The following is a 23,533-nucleotide window of genomic DNA, read 5'->3' as shown; positions in this document are numbered from 1 at the left end:
TTGTGATGCTTTAACTTTAGAAGTCCATTGTGAAACCTAAAAGCAAGTCATCATAGGTCTTTTCTTTGCCTTTACAATCTCCCTTTCCTATTTAAGAGCCAACCCTCTCCCTCTTACAAGTTTCCCTTCGAAAACATCTCTTCTCTATGAACTGTCTCTTAGTTCAGAGTTTTTCAAGTTCTCTGAGCTTGAGCTCAAACACAGGCTAATGCATCCCACTGAGAAAGAGTCAAGACCATTTTGGTAGCTCAGCTACTGTAGAGATCTCTGCATGTCTTTGCTGCACATTGCTCCTTAGAGGCAAGAGTGCTTGTGCCCAAGACATTCCTTTTGTGCAGTCTCCAGTAGAAATCTCCAGGAAGAGGTATTTTTGTAGCAGTGCAGGAGTCGGGCATAAGAAAGGAGTGTGGAGCAAGGAGGAGGAGAGTGTGTTAGGGGAGAAAAAGGAAATTAATGAGAACTTCGAGGAGATAGGGGGACATAGTCAAGGGGAAAAAGCATCATAGCAATCTGGTTGGAAAATGAGGCAGGTAGATACGCAGTGATAATGTAATCATAGCTCTGAAGTGATCAGTAGACAGAGAGAATAGGATCTTTTAAACTGGGCAAGTAATTTTTACTCCTGCTGGCTCAGTTTCTTCATTTTAGAATGGATGTGATGAAATACACTCAACATTAACTGCTCATTAGAGTCACTACATTCCATAGAGAATGGGGCCTTCATGAAGTCTGGGGTGTTGTCTAATTTAAAACATGAGGAGAGGAGTCCTCTCTATTCCTGCTATTTTTTTTTTTCAAGGGTCATATTTTTCCTTGGGGGGCCTCTGGTGGTCTAGTGGTTAGGGTGCAGGACTTTCACCGCTACGACCCGGGTTCGATTCCCAGCCCCCCGGGCAGATGGAGCTCGTTAGCCCTGTAAGGCAATCCATCTAAGAGAAGGTCACTCTAAACAAACCTACGTCCTGAGACCCTCACTGCCACTGTCCAAGCTTGCTTGGCCCCGGCAGGTGAACCTCAGGATTAAAGGGTGGGCTCAGTTCAGCGCACGCTGGGTCTCACCTAAAAAATCCACTGCGCAGGCTCGAAGGGTCAATGACCTTTCCCAAATCTTCGCTCACGAAGACTGGCCATTATATATATATTATATATTATATTTATTTTTCCTTGGAGATCTCGTTGGAACCTGCAATGTGCAGTTTCACTTCATGAAAGTCAGATAAGCCCCAACAAATCCCCACTGTGGCATGTAAGGGGAGGAAGGCACGTGATTTGGTTGAGAAGGTGAGCACTGCAGTGGTGAGATGATTAGCAAGTCTGACACCTCGAAATATCATGGCTCTGAGTGCAAATGTAGCAGGTTTTCAGTTTTGTTTTGCAAATGTCGTATATTTAATTTGCCTCATGAGTTTTGTATCCGCAGTTCTGATAATGTCACAGTTTTATATTGTTTTTCCATAGCCAAGAGGGCTGAGCAAGAAGTTTTGTAGTGCGAGTGGAGACTCATCAGTAGCTGAAATACTAAGAAAAGCACCAAATACCATGAGAGTTATAAGAAAAATGAAAAGTCCTTCCCCTGATAAACATGCATAATACAAGCATATACTACACATATATATGTAGTTGATACTTTAGTGAATTCTGGGTTCATGTGGCTAGTAATAGGGTAAAGAGACACATAGCATAGGAGAAAACATGAAACAGAGAAGAAGAAACTCAGCAGCCTGTTCTTGTCATGTTTGGATCTCAAAGAGCTACGTTTTAGCTCCTTTCACTTGGTCTTTTCCCTGAAAGACCACCTTCAAGTGGTTCTCAGTCAGAAACTGCATTTATTTTTTTTCCTACCTGACAGAGAATAACAAATTTCCAGAAAAATTAGTAACTGGCCTAACTGCCTACTTCTCTCTTTCTTTTATTCTCTTTTTGTGGACAGTTGAGAAAATGGGTTACTACAAAATGGAAATTAAGAAAGCAGTCAAGGGCTTAATAATCTGGTCCTTTTCCTTTGCTTTGAGTATGGAGTTGCCATGCCCAAGCCATGGGTGTGATTGTCATGTTCCTCTGGGCTTGGCAGGTTGGCATTTGCAAACTCCATACAGAATAGGTATAGCAATGTTTCCCTGTACTGTCTGAAACAGAATTAGTATTCGCTTCAGAAAAAAATTACTTGCCTGTAAGGTAGAACCAAGAGGGGAAAATGACTGATGCTGTATGAAAGTAGGGACAAATAAGAATATATGGGAATAATTTCTTACTTGGTTGGACGGTAATTCCACAGTCTGGTGGACAAACAGGCAGGGCTTGTTGCATTGGACAGACCATAAATTGATTTTTTTTTCCTCCTTTTGATCAAGCTGTAAATCACAGCTGTCGTCATTTACTGCAGATTTTTTTTTGTCGTGTATGTGATGTGGGATGCAGAATTCTTGTCCTGGTGACCAAAAAGACTAGCAACATGGTCATCGGATGATTAAAACATCATTTCATGGAAATAGATGCACAGCTGCCATTCAACATCACGATTTTCCTGGTCAGATAATAATAGATAATAATTTATAAATGCTTCAACACTCAGACTACCTCAGCATGTTGTCTAAAAATAAGTTTCTTGAAGTATAAAGGATGACTCTTGACATCTGCCTTCTATTGTCTATATTTACATATTAGTTGATGAGAGTTATTCCATTCCATTGGTTCAGTGGATGGACTTCATTGTTTTGCAACAACCACTTCTAACTCAGGTGCCCCAAGTCCTAGGGTTCCATCACGTTCCTTGGGGGTTGTCTTTGGTCATTTTATATACTGCAGAAGTAAGATTTGATATATGGTACAGCTGAATGGGACTGCCCCACTGGTAAGAATCTCCTAGTACCTAATTACCAGAATGAGTTATAGTATATGTATAGTATATATATACTTCTGTCTAGATTAAGAGCAAGTTTTACATTTAAAAAATAAGGTTATGGGGCTCAAAGGCTTTCGGAAGATGGGTAAGAAGATTTTGGGGTAATTATTTAGACTGCCTCTGTTCTGCAAAAATTTCTAGGCAGAAGATCGACCTCTTGTATTTCACATGGCAAACAGCCTCCAGTCTTTTATCTGATACTGAAACACAGATAATATCCGAGGCAATGATACCAGCAATGAAGATTTTCCTTTATTGCTGTCCGTATGGTTGATACTCTCAGAGTAAACTTCTCTATGTAATATAGGGCTTCTGTTTGACATTTTGTTTCTATGTGTGACCCTCTCCACTGAAGATTATGGATTATTTACCTGTGAGGTGTTACAGCAAGCAGCTTCTCGGATTCAGTGCTGGGAATTCTTTCATTAGCCCTTAAAACTCTGAACAATGTGATGATCCAAGCATTAATACAAATGCGATTAACTGTCTTTTCTCAGCTTTGTTTGCTTTGTTCTACTGATGCCTACGAGTTACATAATGAGTAGCATGTACAGGGTCTGCATTAAAGGCAGTTCCACATTGTAGCAGACTTCATGGCAAATTTATTTTCCTTTTAGCAAAACTTCAGTGGGGAAAAAAATTGCACTGTTGATTTATTTTGAATGAACTCATGGAAGGCTTACGAAGTATGCCATGTGGAAAGCTCCTTGAAGTGCTGAGGGTTAATACTCTCTGCTCTTAATTTCAAATTCCAGATAAATATGGTTTCAGCTTTGATCTTATCTGGACTAATTCTTTGTCACTGTACTAATTAATTCAGCATGCTGCAGAAAAGATGCTAATTTGGGCATCAAAGAAATAAACGGGTGGGGGGAGGTTTTGTTTAATCAGAGTTTTAGAAAGATAAGTTTTACACCCATTAGGCTGGTTCTGGAAGTTCAGTCATTTTATTCTAGCTCCAGCAGTCTGATACAGTAAATAAAAAAATAAATTAAAAGAAATTTAAAAATAGCACTTGTTTGCTTTGTTTTGATATAAGAGGAGCGTAATAAGGTGGATTTCTTTATATTTGCAATTTCTGCATAACTTCTTTTCCTGCTGATCATAATCAGTTTTACTCTGGTAATGGTGATTATCTCCCAAAATATTTTGAAGGTGGCTAAATATGAGGATACTCAGCTTCATGACGTTTAGCTACATTTGTGAAATACAAATAATAACTGTAGAACAGCACACTTGAACAATCTGTTGTATGCCTCCACTGATGTGATAAATCAAAGGTTTGGTCATTTTTCCCTTTTCAGGTGAGCTGGTTTTGGTTGCCTAAGCTTCCCTGGTTTTTGCTGCAAGAAGCTGTTGCTTTTGCTGCTTTCCCCTTGATGCTGCCCTGGGAATGAGCTCCAGCAGTGGGACAACAGGGAGCACCAGCCTAGCTGGGAAACTCTTTCCTGCAAGCAAACCTCACCAAATCTAGGATTTTTTTTCCTTTACTTTTCCAAATCTCTTTCCAGCTTACCCAACAGTGTTGGTGTTGTACACAGCACTTCCCAGCCCTGTGGGGGTGGTGTTCCCATTTTAGTCCTTCCTCTTCCTTTACCCAGAGCTGGAGGCACTACCCGCCCAGGAGCAGGGAGCAGAAGGGGCTGAAATGGCCCTCTCCTGTGTTCATCATCTTGTCGGGGCTTTGCTCTCACCCTGCCAAAGCAGGTTCAAAACCTGCTCCTGGGCAAGGCTTTGTCATGGGGAGGTCTTGCTGCAATAGGTCTTGCACACTAGATGGAGGGTGACATCTCAATGTTTCTGGAGCTAAATCCTCCACAGAGGGAACAGGATCGACTTGCTGGAAGCATCGGCCTGGCAGAGGGGCAAGGAAAAGAGATGCTTACCCCTCCCGGCTGTCCTTTTACCATAAGTTTAACTCATGTCACAGAGGTACTTTCATCTTCTGGGATATTGGTGAAGATTTGAAGGGTATTGCCCAGCCCTTGCTGTGTGTGCTCCGTTCTCAAATTGTCAAACCTGTTTTACTAAAACATGTTCTTTTCTTTCTGTAGCTTTTTCAGCCATTGCAAAGCTCTTGGTCCCACTGGCGTAATACTCAGTGGCATACTTCTGTCCAATAAGTAAACATTTAGTAACAAACCTTTTAGGTATTTAGAGACACTAAAATGTGAAAGATGTATTTCATTAATGCTGCTATTAACATAAATGTAAAATGAGCCTGGCCTGTAATCACCAACAAGTCTGACTCACTAAGGATCTTTACAGCAATGTTTAATACTCTGTAAAATTGTATGTATGAATGTGATTAATCAAAGCACAGCGCTGCTTCTAGAGTATTTCTTCTGCCATAAAAGCTGAGTGATAAAATAACTTAAAACACACGGTAGTAGTGGCAGTTAATAAGCTTTTTATAGTCCCTGTGTGGACCTGAAAATCATACCTTATTAGTATCTTTATCTTTCTTTCTCACTCATTCATTCTTACTCACATTTAAATTTAATTTTAAGGGTTATTTCTAGTCTTTCATAAGGGACATGCTTTAATAATCTCAGCATTTTCCTCCATTTTGCTGCGAAATGACTAAGAGTCAGAGCTTTTCTTATATGTACTTTACAGATCACTCTGGTTTTTTACAGATAATTTCTGGAGATGTAAAGATTTTATGACAGTGTTAGGCTTTGTATCTTGCTTGACTGTGTCATAGGCTCTCTTGAATTAATTTCCCACAGATGTTTGTGCTTTCATTATGTACCCTTTAGCTGCAGTGACACCTCCTGATCTGGGGTAACTGAATTGGCTAAGAAATCCAAATGACTGAATTTAGTCAGCAAGCTGCTTAGGGGTTCCACCCTCCAGATGTTTCTCCTGCTTAGAAGTCTGGTACTTTATAGACCTGCCTGCTTTTTAATCCTTGAAGCAAATATCAACACATTTGAGATCTGGAAGGCCCCGGCTCCACACAGAAACGAAGTGTTGCCATGACCACAGTTTTAGGTCTTGCATGCAAGACATTTATCCCAAGTATAACAGAGCAGGTCTATAGTAGGTTTGTTTTCATTTTTATCTCTTAGAATCCTTGGAAAGAAACATGCAAATGCTTTAATGCTATAGCCAGTAGAATGGCTATAAATACTGCAGGAAGACAACATATCTTTGGTATTCAGATACTTTATTCCCTTAATGTTTTTAAGGGGAAAAATTTTAGTTGTTTGCAGGGCACCTTTTGAAATTAATAGAAACAGGATAATGCCTCACTTTTGCACAACCTGTTTTCAACAGTCACATATGGGCTTTTCCCATAAGGATGAAGTGCTCAAAGGTCTGATCACATAAAGAAAAATCCCTTTATGCTTTTATTTACAGGAGGACTATGCTCTGAGTAGGTGGAATATTAACTTTTCCAACTGAAAATTATACTAAGGTTAATAGGGCTGTAACATCTTTAACAGTACTTCCCAGGCATTTACTGTAGATAATCAGAGAGCTGGTGCAGTCACTCAACCTGGGAAGACATGGATTTATTTCCTTACTGTCATTACGATTACCAGTGGTTTCATTTGACATAAACTGATTATAGATGCATATAGAATGAGCAGATACAGCTGATCCATTTGTTTTTAGGGTCTTCTAGTTATATCTCTCCATTTTCTATATAAGGTTTTCAGAATAATAAATCCATCAGTTACTAAGTTCAAGGAATTTGACTGCACAGTATAGCAAAACAGACATTTTAAAAATTTGTGTACATTTTTTCATTAATGTTTTTATTCTGCTGACAACAGTATTAATACAGAGGGCAGATTTTACCACAGTTCAGTTATTTATTGCCTGGAGAATTGGAAATTTTAAATCCTAAAGCCATTCAGTTTTTGTAGAATTTGGATATGGATTTTATTTATTCCATAGTATAATTTCGACAACAGATTTTATCCTCTCCCTGTTGAAATCAGTGTAGGGCCTCACTCCAATATCAGTGACGACATGATCACACCTAGTTGGGCAGCAAGTACCCTTACTACTTTTTTTGTTGTTGTTGTTGTTCCTATAGGCAGTAGAGAACCAGTAAGCCTGTAGTGCACAAACCCATGCAAAATTACAATGAGTGGAAGTTAATTTTATCATTGGAAGTCCATGGTAATTAGAATGCATCAGTGAGCAGGCCATAAATTTTAGGACAGGGTGTATAAATTCAGGCAGAGATGATACTGGGTTCTTTGTTGTTTAAGGTTGTCTGCATTATATCACTTTTCTTAACAGTGTTAACCTTTTTGCTGCTTTTATTTTCTAATGTTTGTGCAAGAGTTTGCTGAACTGAAAAACATAACAATAAGAGAATGGAATGAAAAACAATAATAAATAGAATGGATTTTTATGGCATAGCTGTGTGCAAAAAGAGGCCAAAAAAACCCCACATCTGAATATTTCCCTAGCTGTGAGCAATGTGCTGCGTATTTAGTATAACAGGTCAAATCTTGTAAGCCTGCTCAAATCCTATCTGAAGCCAAAATTAGCAAAAAAACAGTCATAGAATGATATAATGGTTTGGGTTGGAAGGGATCTTAAAGATCACCCAGTTCCAACCCCCCTGACGTGTGCAGGGACACCTTCCACTTGACCAGGTTGCTCAGGGCCCCATTTGCTCTGGTTTTGAACACTTCCACCAGTGTCTTACCACCCTCACAGTGAGGAATTTCTTCCTAATATCTAGCCTAAACCTACCCTCTTTCACTTTAAAGACATTTATCTTTATCCTATCACTCCTTGCCCTTGTAAAAAGTCCCTCCCTAGCTCTCTTGTAGGCCCCCTTTAGGTACTGGAACATGCTATAAGGTCTCCCCTGGAGCCTTCTCTTCTCCAGGCTGAACAACCCCAGCTCTCTCAGTCTGTCTTGGTAGGAATGGTGCTCCAGCCCTCTGATCATCTTTGTGTCCCAACTCTGGACTCACTCCAACAGGTCCATGTCCTTCATATGTTGGAGGACCCCAGAGCTGTATGCAGTACTCAAGATGGGGTCCCACAAGTGCAGAGGGGCAAAATCACCTCCCTCAACCTGCTGCCCATGCTGCTTTTGATGCAGCACAACAACAAAAGTTGTTTTCATCAAGACTAACTCACTATTCCCAGTTTATAATTACACCGGAACATGCCAATTTTATGGCAAGAGCAGCTCTACCAGCAAACAGCAATGTTTTTGCAGAAAGCTGTCATGCTGACAATTATTGCAATCAAAATTGTCACTTCATTTTATTTAAAATGTATTTCCCTAGTAAGCAAGAAATAATATCTAGACTTGAAAAGGATGTATGCTAAAGATTTTTTGGGATTTTTTTACATTTCTCTCGAGTATGCAACATATCCAACTTCAACTCCCTGCAGCAATACAAAATGCCCAAGAATAATGTTTTCAAAATCAATACATGCTACAGTCGAATATGAGACTCCACAAGCCCATAATTGAAACTCTGGGAGAAAACCAGGCAGCCGGAATATAAACAAAGTACCAGAGTTGGACTATGACCAAGATGCAAGTGCTAATTCAGCCTCTAGAGAAAACTGCCATGAGACCTTCCCTGCCTGTGCAAGAGTCAGAAAGCAGGGGTGTTCCCGGAGCAGGCTGCTGGTGCTCATCCCCAGGCGACTTGTTGTTTGGCTGCCTGGCATCTCTGTAGAGAGCCATACATGCAGTTTCATCTAGCTTTTCTTTTTACCTGGGTCACTTCATATCTATAAGCCCTTCTCACTCTATATGTACAACCTCTCTCTCTTGTGTCTCCTGTCTGCTGCCTTCACTGCCGCCACCACCTTCTGATGGGGTTTGTGACTCCAAAGTCTCTTGGAACCACTGGAACTCAGAAAGTAGCAGGGAAATTGGTGTGCTGCTCTACACTCAGGAAAAGCAAAAGTGTGGAAAGTATGTGCTGTATTTGTGAAAGCACCGAAAGGAGTAGGGACCATAAAAAAAGAACTGAAGATTGTTTGTAGATGAGATGTATGTATGTTTTGAGCCAAGGATCCCTCAAAGAGTACAAGACACCATCTATCTTCATTGCTACACATAGGAAAAAAGAGAAAACAATGCACTGATAGGACTCTTTCTGCTCCCCAGCACAGTCCATGACAGAACTACGATAAAGCATCTCATGTTACTACCTGTAGTATTTGCCCTTTTTATTAGCACCACATGCTACATGTCTGTCTCTCGCAGCCATCATTCCAAGTTCATATTGTCTGGGAGACCTGCTGCAGAGTTCCCGATAACTTTGTTTGACCACAAGCTCAGAATTATTAATTAAATTCACAAAAAATTTGGATCATTAGCTTATGAGCCTGACTTGGTATTTGCAAAATTTCTGCTTTCATCAGCGGAGAAACCTAAGGTCAATGATTTACAGCTTAAGTATATGCACAGTAGTTCAGCTATTCCACTTGAGGCAGTTTGGGCTGGCGTGAAAAGTAAAAAAAAAAATCACCAAGGAAATGCTTCAGAGTTTCACAGAGGAGTTTGCAGTTTTGAGTCACAGTAATTAGTTTGCAATATAGTATTTTTAATTTAAAAATAATTACTTTTCTTTACATTATTGTCATGCATGCAAGGATACATTAATTTGCAGGGGAAGATACAGACTGATCATTTACTTACTTATGGAACTGAGAATTTCAAATTGGGGGAGAGGAGGGAAGCTTTATATACCTTTTGGTCTATACTTAATGAGCATATTTGACCCCAGTATTCTATCTAGCTTCATCAGAAATGAAATGCAACTCGCCAGTTCAGCCACCCCTTATAGGCCGTGTAAAGCAGACTTGTTATGCATATTTGTACAGTGTATAAAACAACAGTGGAAGCCCTGAGTCCACTGGGACCTCTGGAGGACTTTCACAGCATAAATATTACATGATAGTATATTACTAGGCAGAAAGAAAACCCTAGAAGTTTAAAAAAGAGCTCTTAGGAACTGTCTCGTTTTGTACTCTTGGAACATAGATTTTATTTCTGAATTTAAGCAAAGAATAAATCCAGAAATTAGGGTCAGTCATGAATGAGAGCCAGTAGTTACTGTCAAGAGCAGAACAAGTGGTCGACTCTGGGTGCTGACACCACAGCCACTGCAAATTACTTTCAGAGAGCTGTTCTGTGGCAAAAAGAACCTTCAGCCACTTTAATATGTGCCATATTAATATTCCAGCCCTGCAATGCCTTGCATTTCAGGGTTGGTGGGACTTTTCAACTTTGTTTCAAGCAATTGCTTTCAAAAGTACAGGGTCCAAATCAATTGGTAATCAGTCCTTTCTCTTGCATGTGGCCCAGGTAATATTGATAACTTATTTTGCAATGTGGGAAATTTATGAGTGACTAAGATAAAACCCCAGTGTTTTTATTGTTGTAAAATTTCTGTGGTTTAGATGAGTACTGGTTTTTCTTCTAGTAGTTATTTCCTCGTGACTCCTTCCTTGATGTCTTTAACAGATTTGGAAAGAAAAAAGAAGATAGAAGTGGGAAAGCAGATCAGAAGGGGAATCCAAAGCAAGGCATGCTTAAAGAGGAGGAGCTGGAGAAAATGAAAGATGAACGTGAAAGGTGAGTAAATGGCAGCAGCATCTTTGTTCATTGAGTGAAAAACTTCAGAGCAAGTGATTGCCTGAAGTAACAGCCAGCCAGCCTGGCTGGAGATGTTCCAGACCATGCCTGCTGGCAGTCAAGTCCAGGCAACCCAGAGCATTAGGCTCGGTGCAGCAGGAGCTTGTTCTCCTGCAGTTTCTGCGCACTTCACTGTAGCATTCAGATCCCAACTTCTGTTAAGCTGGTGAAGATCAGTTCCTTCAACACCTGTTTCCCCTCTACCCATTCCCAAGGCCATCTGACTTAGCAATTTTCTCCTCTACTTCTCTGCAGCAAGAACCTCCTCCCTTCTCTCTTGACAGCCTCTGCCATGTTTTCCAGCCCTTCAGACCTCTTTGGCTTCAGCTGGCTGTGCCATCAAATGGTATCTTTGGACTTAGGTTTGTTCTTTTCTGTACAGCATTTGCTGGTAAGCCACATGTTACACAAATATCTATGTAACAAGTGCTGAGTATGGCAAGTGACACCTGAAAGAAAGCAGGTTCAAATGGTTGAGTCTGAAGAGGCAAGAGTCTGCTGGCAGTGGTGTGGGCAAGATGGGCATGGCAAGAAGCTGGGTGTGTGCCAGCTGTGAGTTGCTGTATTTTGAAGTAAGGCCCTGGGAGTCTGTCTTGTTCATAAAATACGCTTTTTTAGGCCCAGTCTTAGCAACTTCTTTATCTTTCCAGTCAAAGACAATTTCGTTTTCTAGTTTTCCCCATGTCTACCTTTCAGAAACTGGGAACAGTCTGTAAGTGACAACAAGGTTCAGAAACCCCCTCTCTCCCTTTCTCCAACTCATCCAGAAATACTTCATATGCTGAAAAAGGTCTTTGTTTCCATCTGATGGCTGCTCTTAGAAAAGTTAAAGAGCCCATACTTGCTGGCTCTCCAGAGGTGTCTACAGTTGCTGTATAACTTTCCAAGTTGTAATAATATGCGCTGTCAGGGCAAGGGGAAAACTTCGAGAGGTCTCTTTCCTTCACTGGAGCATCCTGTTCCTGGGAGAGAATGAAAGCAGACATGGTTCCTTTTGGGCAGACAGAGTGTTTCTACACGGGTCAACCTTTGTGGTACTGGTCAGTGCCCAGGGAAAAGACACCCTGCTTTCATTTGAGTCGTGCAGTGCAGTGAGTGGTCAGCGTGGTGTTAAGTCAGTGTTAAGTGGGAGCTAATGGGTTTGATGGGGGAAAGAAGTAAATCCAAACTCTTGAAGTCTGCTGTTAATTTTTACTATTTTTCTACTTTAAAAACTAGTAAGGTATCTAGTTGCTGTAGTGCTGTTACTGGATATGCTTAGCCAGTGTTTTAAGTATTTAGTTCATCTAAGTTAAGTAGTGTCAGGAGAAACTTTGTACCATTTGTTTTAAAATTTCTGTGCCGTGTCCCTGATTTTGCCAGATTGATGAGTGCCTTTATTTTAAACTGCTGACTCCCAGTTTGGATACTGGCAATTTGAGAGGTATGTGTCCTTCATTTTAAAGAAGCCAGTGTCTTTTATTAGGATCCTGGCAAGCTAAGAAGCATGTATCCCATCTGTTAAAGGGCCAGTGTCATTTACTAAAATGTTGGCAGGCTGCAAGGAATGAACCCTTCTGTCTAGGGGTCTAACGTTCCAATTGGACACAAGATAATTGTTCTTAATATTTCTTTAGCACTGCATGCTTTTTTTTTAATTACAGTCACTGATTGACAGTAACTTGGTACGGCTGCATTAGAAACTGGCAGCTCAATGTCTTCATCATTCTGGTTTCTCTAGTAATGATTTAAGTTTTGACCTGGAAGAGTTTGTGACTGAAATGGAGAACAGCAGGTGTGTTGAGAAGTGGATGAACAAGATGATATTTTTAACTCACTTATTTGATTCTTCTTCTGTAAGGCACAAGAATAGAAATATCACTCTTTTATATCAGATAATATCAGGTAATACATCTTATATGTTTGGAGGATTCAAATTTAAAAATAAAAAAGAAAAAGAAAAAAACCAAAAGGCCCCAAAACCAAATTAAATTTTAAAAAATTTTAAAATTTTTTAAAAAAAAAGAAAGAAAAACAGAAAAAAATTTCTCTGTTATCATCAAAGGAATGCAACACATGCTGTAAAAACAAGCAAGAGCATGACTGTATGTTTGCTCACATAAGACTGACTACTTACAGGCTGACAATTGAACCCTTCTTCAGTTGATCATAAAACAGAAGAGATTTTATTATCAGAGGAAATTACTACTACTATTATTATTATTATTGTTGTTGTTGTTGTTATTATTATTATTATTATTATTATTGGAAAATTATATAAAGGAGCTACTTCTCATGTTTGGGTAAGAACTGTTTGTAAAATTGATTAAAATCACTAAGGAAACATTACCTGACTTGAAGGTAATTCGGTCCTTTTGCTTAGCTGTTGACTGTTCATCTAGTGATGATGCTCAATAAGACAAGTTTTATAGCTCTGTCCCAATAGTTAGTAATTCTGTAATTTAGTAATTCTATAATTCAAGTCCAAGATTTTAATGCACATATTGGCAAAGAAAATCCTGTGGCACATCCACACCATAGATCATCTGTTTCTATGACTTCACTAGCTGCAATCCTGCATACTTGGTCTCATATTTATGAAACTAAGCTTCACTGAAGCTTAGTAGAACACAGTCATATTTTCAAATCTGTTCTTGTTGAGACTGAAATGAGCATATGTTAAAACTACTGGAGGTGTAATAGTAGAACAGACTACAGGAATGTAGAAGGTTTTGTCCCCTGATACCTGTGATCAAATCCTGTATTTAACAACTTGAACAAAATAGAAATTGCTTTTCTAACACTTAACCTTTCTAGAATTAACACACACCTAATTTTACTTTTCCAAGATTAGCTGTATGAGTTCTTGTTCAGATCCTCAATCCAATTATTACAGTCTTAAAGTCAGGCTTTTTGCCCAAACAGTTTTCTTAAATGCTGACTGCCTAAGTATTTTAAGATCTGTCATACTGAATGATACTATGCTTTTTCATCTGACCTTTTTTTTTTTTTCACAGGCCATGTTGTCCATTTTGGACACTAGTGGAAGAGTTTGGAGTAGTTGATTTTTGGGCTGGGTGTGACAGGATTAATGATCAAATACTTTTCAGCATCTTAGCAGCTGTGGAACTCACATGGTTATGGATGTTCGTTTTGCATGCAGTATATGCTTGGCAGCTCTCCAAAAAGCAGAAAACTGTTCCAAGCTCTCAGCTGAGAAATATTTTTCAGTAGGAAGTGCATATTCAGTTTACAGGAGTAGGCCGTCTCTCATAGTTTTGCAGAGTTTTTTGATTGGTGATGGATAGGCACAATAATACTTCACAAAATTTCAGAGATAGGCTTTCTGTAAAGGCTGCAGCCTTCTTCCAGAAATCTTGACAAGCTTTAGACGTGCAGAAATGTCAAATGTGTTCACCACACAATTATGGGCTGGCCGTGCAGTACAAACTCAGGGACTCTGGCTCTGACAGGAAACATCAGATCTTACGTAGGTGTGCTGCATGAGTGTAAGTCCATCATGCTTGGAACAGGTTGGATTTCCTGCTTGCACAGAGAAGAAATTGAACAGTGCATGTGCAACAAGTCTGGCACATCCAGAATGTGTTAGAGCTAGTAGGCGTATGCACACAGAGTGCTCACTCTGTCGTGCAGATGATTCCCAAAAGGATTGGACTTGCTTGCAACTTTGGTCCTCAGCATAAACTTGCCTGGGAACTCCTTTTATGGGCTGCCAAGTTTCAGATTTTAACCTCAAAAAGTGAAAATAAATTTAGTATTTTGCTAGCCTAGTAATTTCTATTTCCATTCCACATTGTCCTAGTCTCAGTTTTCAGTACAACTCTCTGTGCTGTCTTGTAGATGCAGTTCTCTGAAGCAGCTCCACATCCTGCACTGAAATGCTGACATCATTATTTTTTTTACTGCTTATATTCCCTAGCAATACCCACCAAGATCAAGGTCTCGTTGTGTTCGTTGCTGTTACGGAAGCTTGGGCCTGACCCTGAGCACTTACAGTTGAGGTGCAAAAGAGAAAAATCTGGCAGGAAAAAAAAGTGCCCTGTGGGTGGGAATCTGACATGCAGGCAATGCAGTTGCTTGTCCAGGTTCCTGAAAAGTCCCTATCAGGCTAAGAATTCATTCCAGACCTCAGCCCCAAGCCTCCTTTCTTTTCAAAGCCAATACTTGATTATATGACTGCTACTTCTGCAAGCTTCAAGTGGTGAAGAGTAACTTAGGATGGTAGGCATTCCTTCTTTAGTAATAGCCTTATCTGTGTCCAGTTGAATATGAGTTTGGCACCTCCTCTAAATTATTTTCTTCTTCTCCCTCTACCTCCCGTAGTTTTCGTTGTGCCACAGCAATGCAATGTCACTGAAACTTGACGGGAAAAAGACAGAAGTTCGTGATGGGTCAGGAGTATTGACTTAACTGGTTATACAGTTTCTGAGGCAGTGTTTTGTCCTTCCTGACACAAGTCACGTGCGTCATTGGACTGAGGCCCTATTTTAAATAAACTCATCATTTTGTTCATGCTTCAAAGAGTTTGGCTGTAATAAAGCATGTGCTCCAAAGGTCGAGAATCTGCCCATAAAAGGAAAAAGCAAATGCTATATCTGAAGGTTATTTTGATCAAGCTGACTCAAATCTGTATTTTTAGTGTGTTCTGTGTAAATTACTCAGAATTTGTCATTTTAACAACAAGATGTTTGCTACATTATTCAATACTGAAAGAGGTCTTGTCTCTTCCCTCAAAAAGATTTCTCTTCATCCCTTCTTCCATCTTTTTCCCACTCATTTGGGGTTGTAGTTTGATTTTCTAATACTTGAAAATCATTGTAAAACAAACTGGATAAATATATTAGGTGCTTGAGTTTTACACATAATAATTTGCCTATCAGATGCAAATAAAGTATCTATCAATTGAAAGAAAACTATGTTTTCCTGTTTGTTTAGTATTATTTTAACTGGAATATTCCTACGAAGACCCTAAGTCTCTCTTCCAGTAGAATTGAACACTTACTTGACATTAGAATAAAATTTACAAAATTAAGTACCTTGTTGAAAATGGTATGATTTTTAAAAGTAGCATGAGAGTTAGTTAATAAGGAGGCAGCCTATGTAAAATATAATCCTCTGCACTTTTTTGGGGGGAGTAGTATGTTGTTTGGTTAAAACAGTCTTGGTTTTTTAGTCCTCATTGGAATTAATTGAGGATTTTTTTTAATAGTATTAAGGTTTGAGTACAGTTTTAGAGAAACAGAAGGAACTTCTGGCCCTTGCTTTCTGAATGTCTGAACTGAATACCAAAGTTACAGGGTATCTCAAATTTGGGAAAAATTAAATGGTTTCAGTTTTTATATTGAAGACTGAATTTCCTTTACTTTTCAGAAACCTTCCAGCAACTGAAGAGGATTTCTCTCTTGTCTTATCAGCTCTGATGCTTGTTGCCTGTTCCCATAGTTAAAAAAATCAATACATATGTTTCTGATATTTGGCAAACAGAGGTTTAATTTTGCAGCTGCAAGATCCCTGCACGAAGGGAATGCATCTTACAGAAATAAAAACATTCAGAGTCCACTTATATAGGAGAGACTAGTTGGGAGTGAAACTTCATTCCCTTTCCATCAGCATTTGTTTCGTTATATTTAATTACAAACAATTTGTATGTTACTGGAAATCAAAATGAAAACAATAGCTGCATGCATGGCAGTATGGTAGAAAAGCCAAATTGATTTGAATCAAAAGTTGAAATTCAGACTGTTGCAAAAATCAAAGTATGATTTTTTTAAAATGCATAGTACATCTTGGAGCACACTCATACATGCACACATTGTTGCCAACACCATGTAGCTTTTGTTCCTGTGTATTCCACTTGCCAAGTCTGAAAGCATTATTATGGCTGTTTATAGTTCATATTGATCTCTGATAAATGCTGGTAATTGCTATTCTCACCATTAAGCTCTGTGCTAAACCACATGTTTTTGGGACTCCTGAGCTTGTGCATCATTATTTATTAAGGGTTAATCCAACATGGTATATCTGTTCATTGAGTATTCCTGACTTTGCAGCACAGCTAGGTCCTGTGGTTTAGACAAAATAAAGTGTTGGATGTGATCCCAGTTTTAATACTCCCAATTTATTATAACCATTGAACCCTGATCAGATCACGGATTGGATTGGATCCCAGTTTTTTAAATGTCCCAATTTATTGCTGGCTTGCAACCCTGATAAGAATACATATTTGATTAAGGCTTCAGTTTTCAAAAATTCCAGTTAATTACTTTTAGATTCTTATTAGATCATAGCCGTGTAGTATGGTATGTTGAAGTTATGAAAAAATTACTGGATGCTGTTGCACAGGTCAAGGTCATAGTTTCATTTTGTGCTGACAGTATGAAGTTATCAGATTTCTGTTTATTACTGTGGCAGTGCTTGCACTGGACAGGAGGACAGATTAATCCCAACCCATTGATTCCGAATGAGTCTCATTTTAGATCTGCTGCTGTTCTGCATACCAGAACATGTAATAAAAGCCTACCACGGAACTCTGGGAGATTGATGTTTGGTTATGAGTAGCTGAGGTAGATGGGTCTCGCCTACCTTTCACTGGTTTCATTGTAGCATTTAGACTCAAATAGCAATTTTTGAACTGCTTTATGTGGCTTCTCTACTACTGGAGGGCATTTTTAAGACAGTATTAGGTCTGTGGTCGATCCCAGATTGTCCCAGATTAAGAGTATTAGGAACTGATAGCAGAATGGCACATGGAATTGGCCTTTTTCTTTAACTATCACAGTACTATTCCAGGTGTTGCAGATTGATGGAAAGAGCACTTTCTAGGTGTCATAGCTGTGCCCTCAAAATGTAAGCACACAAATTGTCATGCAAGCCATTTAGTGTCTTTGTTTTGCCCTTCATTAAGGCACTGGTTTGCTCTGGAGCCTGTTTTCACAAGCTGTGCCACCTGCCCACCTAAAAAGTCAGAGCAGCAGGAGCAGTGGCCTGGCTCTTGCTTGCTTAAATGGGCCAGTGTGTGGTTCTTTTCTGTATATAACAGAGTTTTATTACCTGATGGTTTTGTTGTTTCTGTGAACCAGAAATGCTGCTGTTAGAAACTTGTACTGGCCAGGCTAATGAAGTGGCCAGGGTACTGGCCAACCAGAGCAATAGAGTGCTTTCTAGGAGACAGACTATTCTGGCCTAGGGATTTCTTTGATGCAGTACTGAATGTAGGTCAGCTCTTGCCCACTCTGAAATCAATAAGGGCGTAAGAATTACTTGGAAGCTGCATTTCATTCCTTGCTCTTCCATTTGAGATTTATGACAGTCTATCATAAATCTTTGGCATGCACTTTGAAGTAGTGCCACAGCACAGAATTCCTGTTCTCAGACTCCCTTAGTTACTACAGGATAAAAATGAGAATGCGACTCATGGGGATAGACAGGCAGGAAATCTGTTTGCATGTGTAAATCTCCATAGTGATCTTAAACCAAAATACCTGAAAGTCTTAAAGCATTGACTGCTCAGTCAAAGCTGAATTTTGCTTTCTAATCAAGGACTGTTAATTAGAAACAACCTGCGAATCCCAGACTAACAGATGGAGACTATTCCTGTTCTTGTACAGAAAGATTCTGTTCAATAGGTTCCAGGTTCAATGTTGTAAGTGTAGAATAAAGAAATGTGCCTGGAATCATATCATATCATATGAAGCTAGGCTTGATCCTTCTGCTACTACAATTTCATTCAAATGAAGGCATAATGTTTATGCAGTTGCAGGGATGGTTGTGCAAACTCATGAGGTCTCACTAGCAAGTGGAGCTATGAGTATCTATGTAGGAAATGTTCCAAGAATACCCACTCACTAAAGGACACAGCCCCAGGGACTCAGTAGCTGCCAGTCTTCCTGGGTCTGTCCTGAGCTATGCTACTGCATATGGTTGTGAATGTTGGGTTTTCATGAGCTGTCAAATCAATGTTGTGCTTCCCATGGTCATTACAGTGTCTCTGGTATTTTTCTCAAGACAGTGTTAACAATCCTCAGTGGTTTTGACTGATACCTACTACAGCAATTGCTGGAGCTGAGCTAGTCACTGGCAGTGAATAAGTTCATAGATGGATGTCTCTATCTCCCCATAGTTTTTCTGCAGGTATACTGTGGTTACTTTATACTTGTTCACTGTTTATCTGATGAACTTCTCTGAAATAGTTTGTTTGATGTCTCAGTTGGAGAGGTTGTAGAGGTGAATACATGGCTTTGACTGCAGTTGTTATTGTGTGCATTCCTGACATTAAATTCCCAATTACTAAAATATAAGCAAAGTTAAGTCTTACTTTCCAAGAGTATTCTGTTAATTTGATTCTCTTTTCATGACCATTTGTTCCAGAATGAGCTAATGTTCACAAAAAGGACTCAGATATGATATGCACAGCACCTTATTTATCTTTTTAATGGAAAAATACAAATGGCAGCAGCCTGAGAATTCCTTTAGTCAGCACTGAGAATTGGGCCTGCAATTTACCCTATGGGCTGCAAAGTTACTGCAGACTCAAGGCCATTTTGCAGGAGGAGCTCTTAAAGGCATCAGAACATCTCACATGAAAGATGTCAGAGTAATTTTGACAAACCTGGAATGTTTCCACTCTCTAATCCACATTGTCACAAAACAATGAACATCCTGTTGACAGGAGACTGAGCAACCTGATCTGTGCGCTCAGCCTTGCTTTCAGCAGGAGGTTAAGCAGGATGACCTTCAGAGGGTTCCTTACAACCTAAATTTTACTGATATTATCTCTTCAAAATAATAACTCCAGGGTAGCTGTGAGTAAAGAAAATTACGTAATGCAGTAAAATACAGCCTATAATATACTTGTCTTTTCTGATAGTTGGCTTTCTGCAATCTGCTGCATTTCACCCACTGTACAACTAATATGGACAAAAGAGAGGCCAGAAAAACTTTTTCTGATTTAACAGCAAAGGTAAAATCCTGTTCTTGTTGAAGTTCACAGGGTGGGGGAAAACACACTGACCTCATTAGAGCCAGGATTTTCTTTAGAGGGCAGGATCCTGTGTAAGTTGGTAATCACTCCTTGTCACCTCTGAAATAAATGGAAGAATATCCAAAGCTCACACTCCGCACTTTGTGGTATGAAAGGGCTGTGTTTCATCTTCAGTTTGTCATAATGTTACGTTTTAAGGTCAGTGTAGTTCTATCTCCTTCTTAAGCTTTTCTGTCCTCCCTTTCTTTACTTAAAACCCTCCAAAGGCAGCTTCTCTGGTCAGTTCAGTATTTTACAGGTATGGGGTAGTTATCCAGAGCAGGCAACATTTTATGCCCTGGTGATTTTTTATTGTTGGGGCAGTTAATGCTGTTACCAGATCTGTCTTGTTACCCTGAGTTAAAGTCTCTTACTCACTTGATTTTGTGGCTTGCCCTTTTTTATTTCTGAGACTGTTTCTGTTCTTGTTTAGAAGTACGGATACTAATTATGGGGGAGATGTTCAAATCCAGCACAACAGAATGAGCTGGAATGGAGAAACACTTGCATAGCTTATGTGGAAGATGTTTCTGACAACTATGCATCCAGCAGAATACCCTGAAAGATAATACTGAATTAGATATTGTTTGATTCTTGATAAGTCTTTATCAGTTGTCTCCATTTACTGGCAAGAGGTGGATTTTTTTGTGTTTGTTTTTTTTTTTAGCTGTGAGACTTCCCTGCCTCTAGAGTTTTGTTAGGTGATGATGCTTGAAAAAAGAAAAGTGAGTCTTTTCCTGATAAAAGATGCAGGTTTGAATAGGATTGTTAATGTCATTATAGACCATGTCTGTCTGAAAAAGATTATAAAATAAAAAATTAAAAGCACTGTACTGAAATTATCTCCTAAGATATTCAACTGAAATTTGCCCATTCCCATCAGTGATCATGGCTTATGAATATCTGAAGACAAGATGTATTCAGTCCACTATTATGTAAATGAATGAAAAAACCCCAAGTTTTTAGTTACCAAAATATATTTTGCTAGCAGCTAAAAAGGAATTAAAACATTAAACCCAATGGAAATCTAAGTGACCTCCTACAGAAATAAGCTGCTATCCTCTAGACAACCAGTTACTCAATATGTGTGTGAATTAGGTAAATGAGACACAAAAGCAGATAGTAAATCAGATGTAAATTGAGTAATCATTGCGGTATGTAGATCTCGGGGAGAGTCACATGAGTGAGGAAAAAAGCAGTGAAGCAGCTTTTATTCTGCAGTCCTCAAGGAACAACCAACTCAGTGGAAGAGTGTTTAGCATGTCAGTCATCTCAAAAGACTTAAAGGATCAGGTCCTCTCTCAAGTTTAGGTATACCTCAAACTGACTGTATGCACTCTCGCTTACCTGCTTTTATTCTGCTACTCTTCTTGCAAACGGAACAGAAATTATCCTAAAAGACCTATGGCCCTGTTTCTGTTACATATTTTGTCTTTGCTTGTTATTCATACTTCTCCTCCAGAATATCTTTCACTGACTTAGCCAGCATCTTGCTCATTCATGTACCTGTTTGTGCTTGCACGAAGTCTGTTACTTTTAATCCATCATACAAGAAATGTTGCTGTATTCATCTGAAGTGTAAACAAGGTCCCTTTGTGAAATACAATGTTTTGGTTAGCAACTGCATTTTCCATCCTGTGTTTGACTACTTAGACACCATGGGGCTCAAAGTATGTCATTCTTTGTGCTCTGCTCAATACTAAACACATGGTCAGTGCGTGGTAAATTTAAAAAAAAAAAGTTACAAGTTACATCACTTTTACTCTTTCCCTGGCAAGTCAGAAGAAATAGGATAATCTAGAGTTCATGGGGAGTGCAAGGGAAGAATTCAAAACACCTCAGGAAAGATGTTGCTTTTTGTTGTGGGCCTGTTTTGGTTGGTTGTCCGTATACTAAACTGTTCTCATGTGAAGTGCAGCCTTGCAGCTCTCTGAGTAAGAGAGCCCACAGTCTCTCCTGGGCCACGCTTGCCACATGGAGGTTTTGCACTGTGGCCAGATCTCATAGCTGTTGGTGCCACTGAGTTGCTTCTCTTGTCTCCTGTGGGGCAGCAGGCGCCCTGTTCCCTGCTTGGGGGTGACATAACCAGGAGGACATACATCTTCAAGTTTTGTCCTGATCCAAGGTGACAGTTTATTAGCCTGTGATTCACTGTGCAAAGCTCCTTTTGAGCTAGGGCTGGTTAGGCCTCCAGAACTGCAGACTGGGGTGCAGCCAGTGTCTTGCTGTTTGTTTCCCATTGAAGGCCATCTTTGGGTTCCACAGCTTTTAATGACCCTGGCTGCCTTTGAGATGGTAACATTAAGTACTGTTTTAATTTTTAAAGAGTTTTAGAAGCTTCAGCATTTTCTTGTTACCCACTAGTAACCCACCCACCCATCCACCCAGATTCCAACTGCTGGGCTAAGAGATGAGAAGTATCTCTTACAGCTTTTCCTAGCCCTCTCATTCCATTCACAAAAGCATTTCTGGGTCTTCTCCAAAAGTCACTTCTGCTCAGCTCTTCTGGAGTTTTCTTGAGGTAATCCACATCCCTTCCTACAGCTGCTTCACTCTGCGTATGCTGCAGTCTTCTAATCCAGCTTTTGCCTGTCAGTGTCTCTGTCACTGATGTCAGACTAAAGCGTTTTACATTGTGTTTGTCACAGGCGGTGAATACATATGTGGTCATTGACAGTAGCTCGGCAGAAACACAATAACTTGTTAAGCCACAGTAACTCAATCGTGTGTGTGTCTGAGCTGCAGCTGGAAGGAGTAGTTTGGGCTGTTAACCCTTCCGTGGCTTCTGCACTCTAGGTTTATGCATCTTTTCATGTGTTGGTACGTGAGAAGTCACCATGTACGATTTGTGTAGATATGTCAGATGGGAAGATTGTTTGAAGGATAAATGAGAGCATTCCTTGATTTATAGCTCTGAGGGTGTGCTACTGAACAGTACATGAGGTGTAGAGAGGTGTTTTCAAAATACCATGTCCCACTTCCACAAGTACAATAGGTATATAGATCCTGTCTTCATTTGACTTCTAGAAATGCAACATGTTTTGAAAATGTTGCCTGTAGTTCTACTGAGGTTATATATTTTATCAAACTATATTTTATTCTGGAATTATTTGTTGTAGAGAAAGGTTAAGATAGGATATATTTGGATGCTATTGAGAATAAGGTGGATCATAAGGAAAAAGACTCTTTTTGATACAGCACTTCTGTTGCCTGTCCTCTCACTGCTTCTGTGCCAAGGCTCTGTTTTTACAGAAATACAGCTAAGGGAAGTTGGTGCAGTTGTGCAGTGAGTTAACTGGAGAGCAGAGTGCTCAGGTGGCGGAAGAGAGTGAGCAGGATTGATATGGGATACTCAAAAGGAAATATATCTAACTTCCCTTTATTCTGTTTGTTTTTTCTTTTCCCTTTCCCTCATCAGGAAGTTTGTAGAACTTCAGTGCCACGCCAGATTGTTCAGATGGTGAACTGTACCCCTCCTCATCTCTGGTTTCACTGCCAGCGTCGTGGTGCTGAGTGACATTTTATCTTTAGTCACAAATTTGCACCAGTTGTTTAACCAGACCTATCCTGTGCTGCGAGTCTGGGACTCTCTTATGACAATTGTTCAATGAACTGCTTGCAATTATAGCTGTGTTAATTTGGAAGATTTTTTTAAATTTTTTTTGTGATGGGGAGTAAAGATTCTGCTGTTTCAGATAAGGATAGCTGCAGAGGGAGGTGCAGAAATAGTGAATGACTAGAGTGGGATATAGCAGAAGTACCCTGCTTAGTAGAGTTGGCATAGCATTATAGGAGTAATGGAAGGAACGGCACTTTCTTTTTTTTTCCTTTTTTTCTCAGTAAAGAATTCCTGGGCACCTACTGGGGTGTGCTATGGAAAAGATTGATTTAAAACTATGTGAAAGCATTATGCTGAAATACAGTGAGGAAATTTAAAACTTCACAAAATGTAAAGAAATTTCAAAGGTGA

General features: G+C 39.5%; 1 protein-coding gene across 1 annotated transcript in view; it reads left to right on the top strand.

The window, feature by feature from the left end:
- The window catches only part of PARD3B (par-3 family cell polarity regulator beta), a 400,197-nt gene that overhangs the window by 290,891 nt on the left and 85,773 nt on the right, over positions 1–23,533 (top strand). Inside the window, exon 19 of the mRNA XM_017837617.1 lies at positions 10,374–10,484. Within this exon, the coding sequence (XP_017693106.1) occupies positions 10,374–10,484 (111 nt within the window). The remainder of the gene's footprint in view (positions 1–10,373; positions 10,485–23,533) is intronic.

This window comes from Lepidothrix coronata, unplaced genomic scaffold (assembly GCF_001604755.1).
Source record: "Lepidothrix coronata isolate B3197 unplaced genomic scaffold, Lepidothrix_coronata-1.0 Scaffold7, whole genome shotgun sequence".
NCBI classification, from domain to species: domain Eukaryota; kingdom Metazoa; phylum Chordata; class Aves; order Passeriformes; family Pipridae; genus Lepidothrix; species Lepidothrix coronata.
Note: the sequence above shows the minus strand (reverse complement) of the source record. Positions and strands in the feature narration are given on the sequence as shown.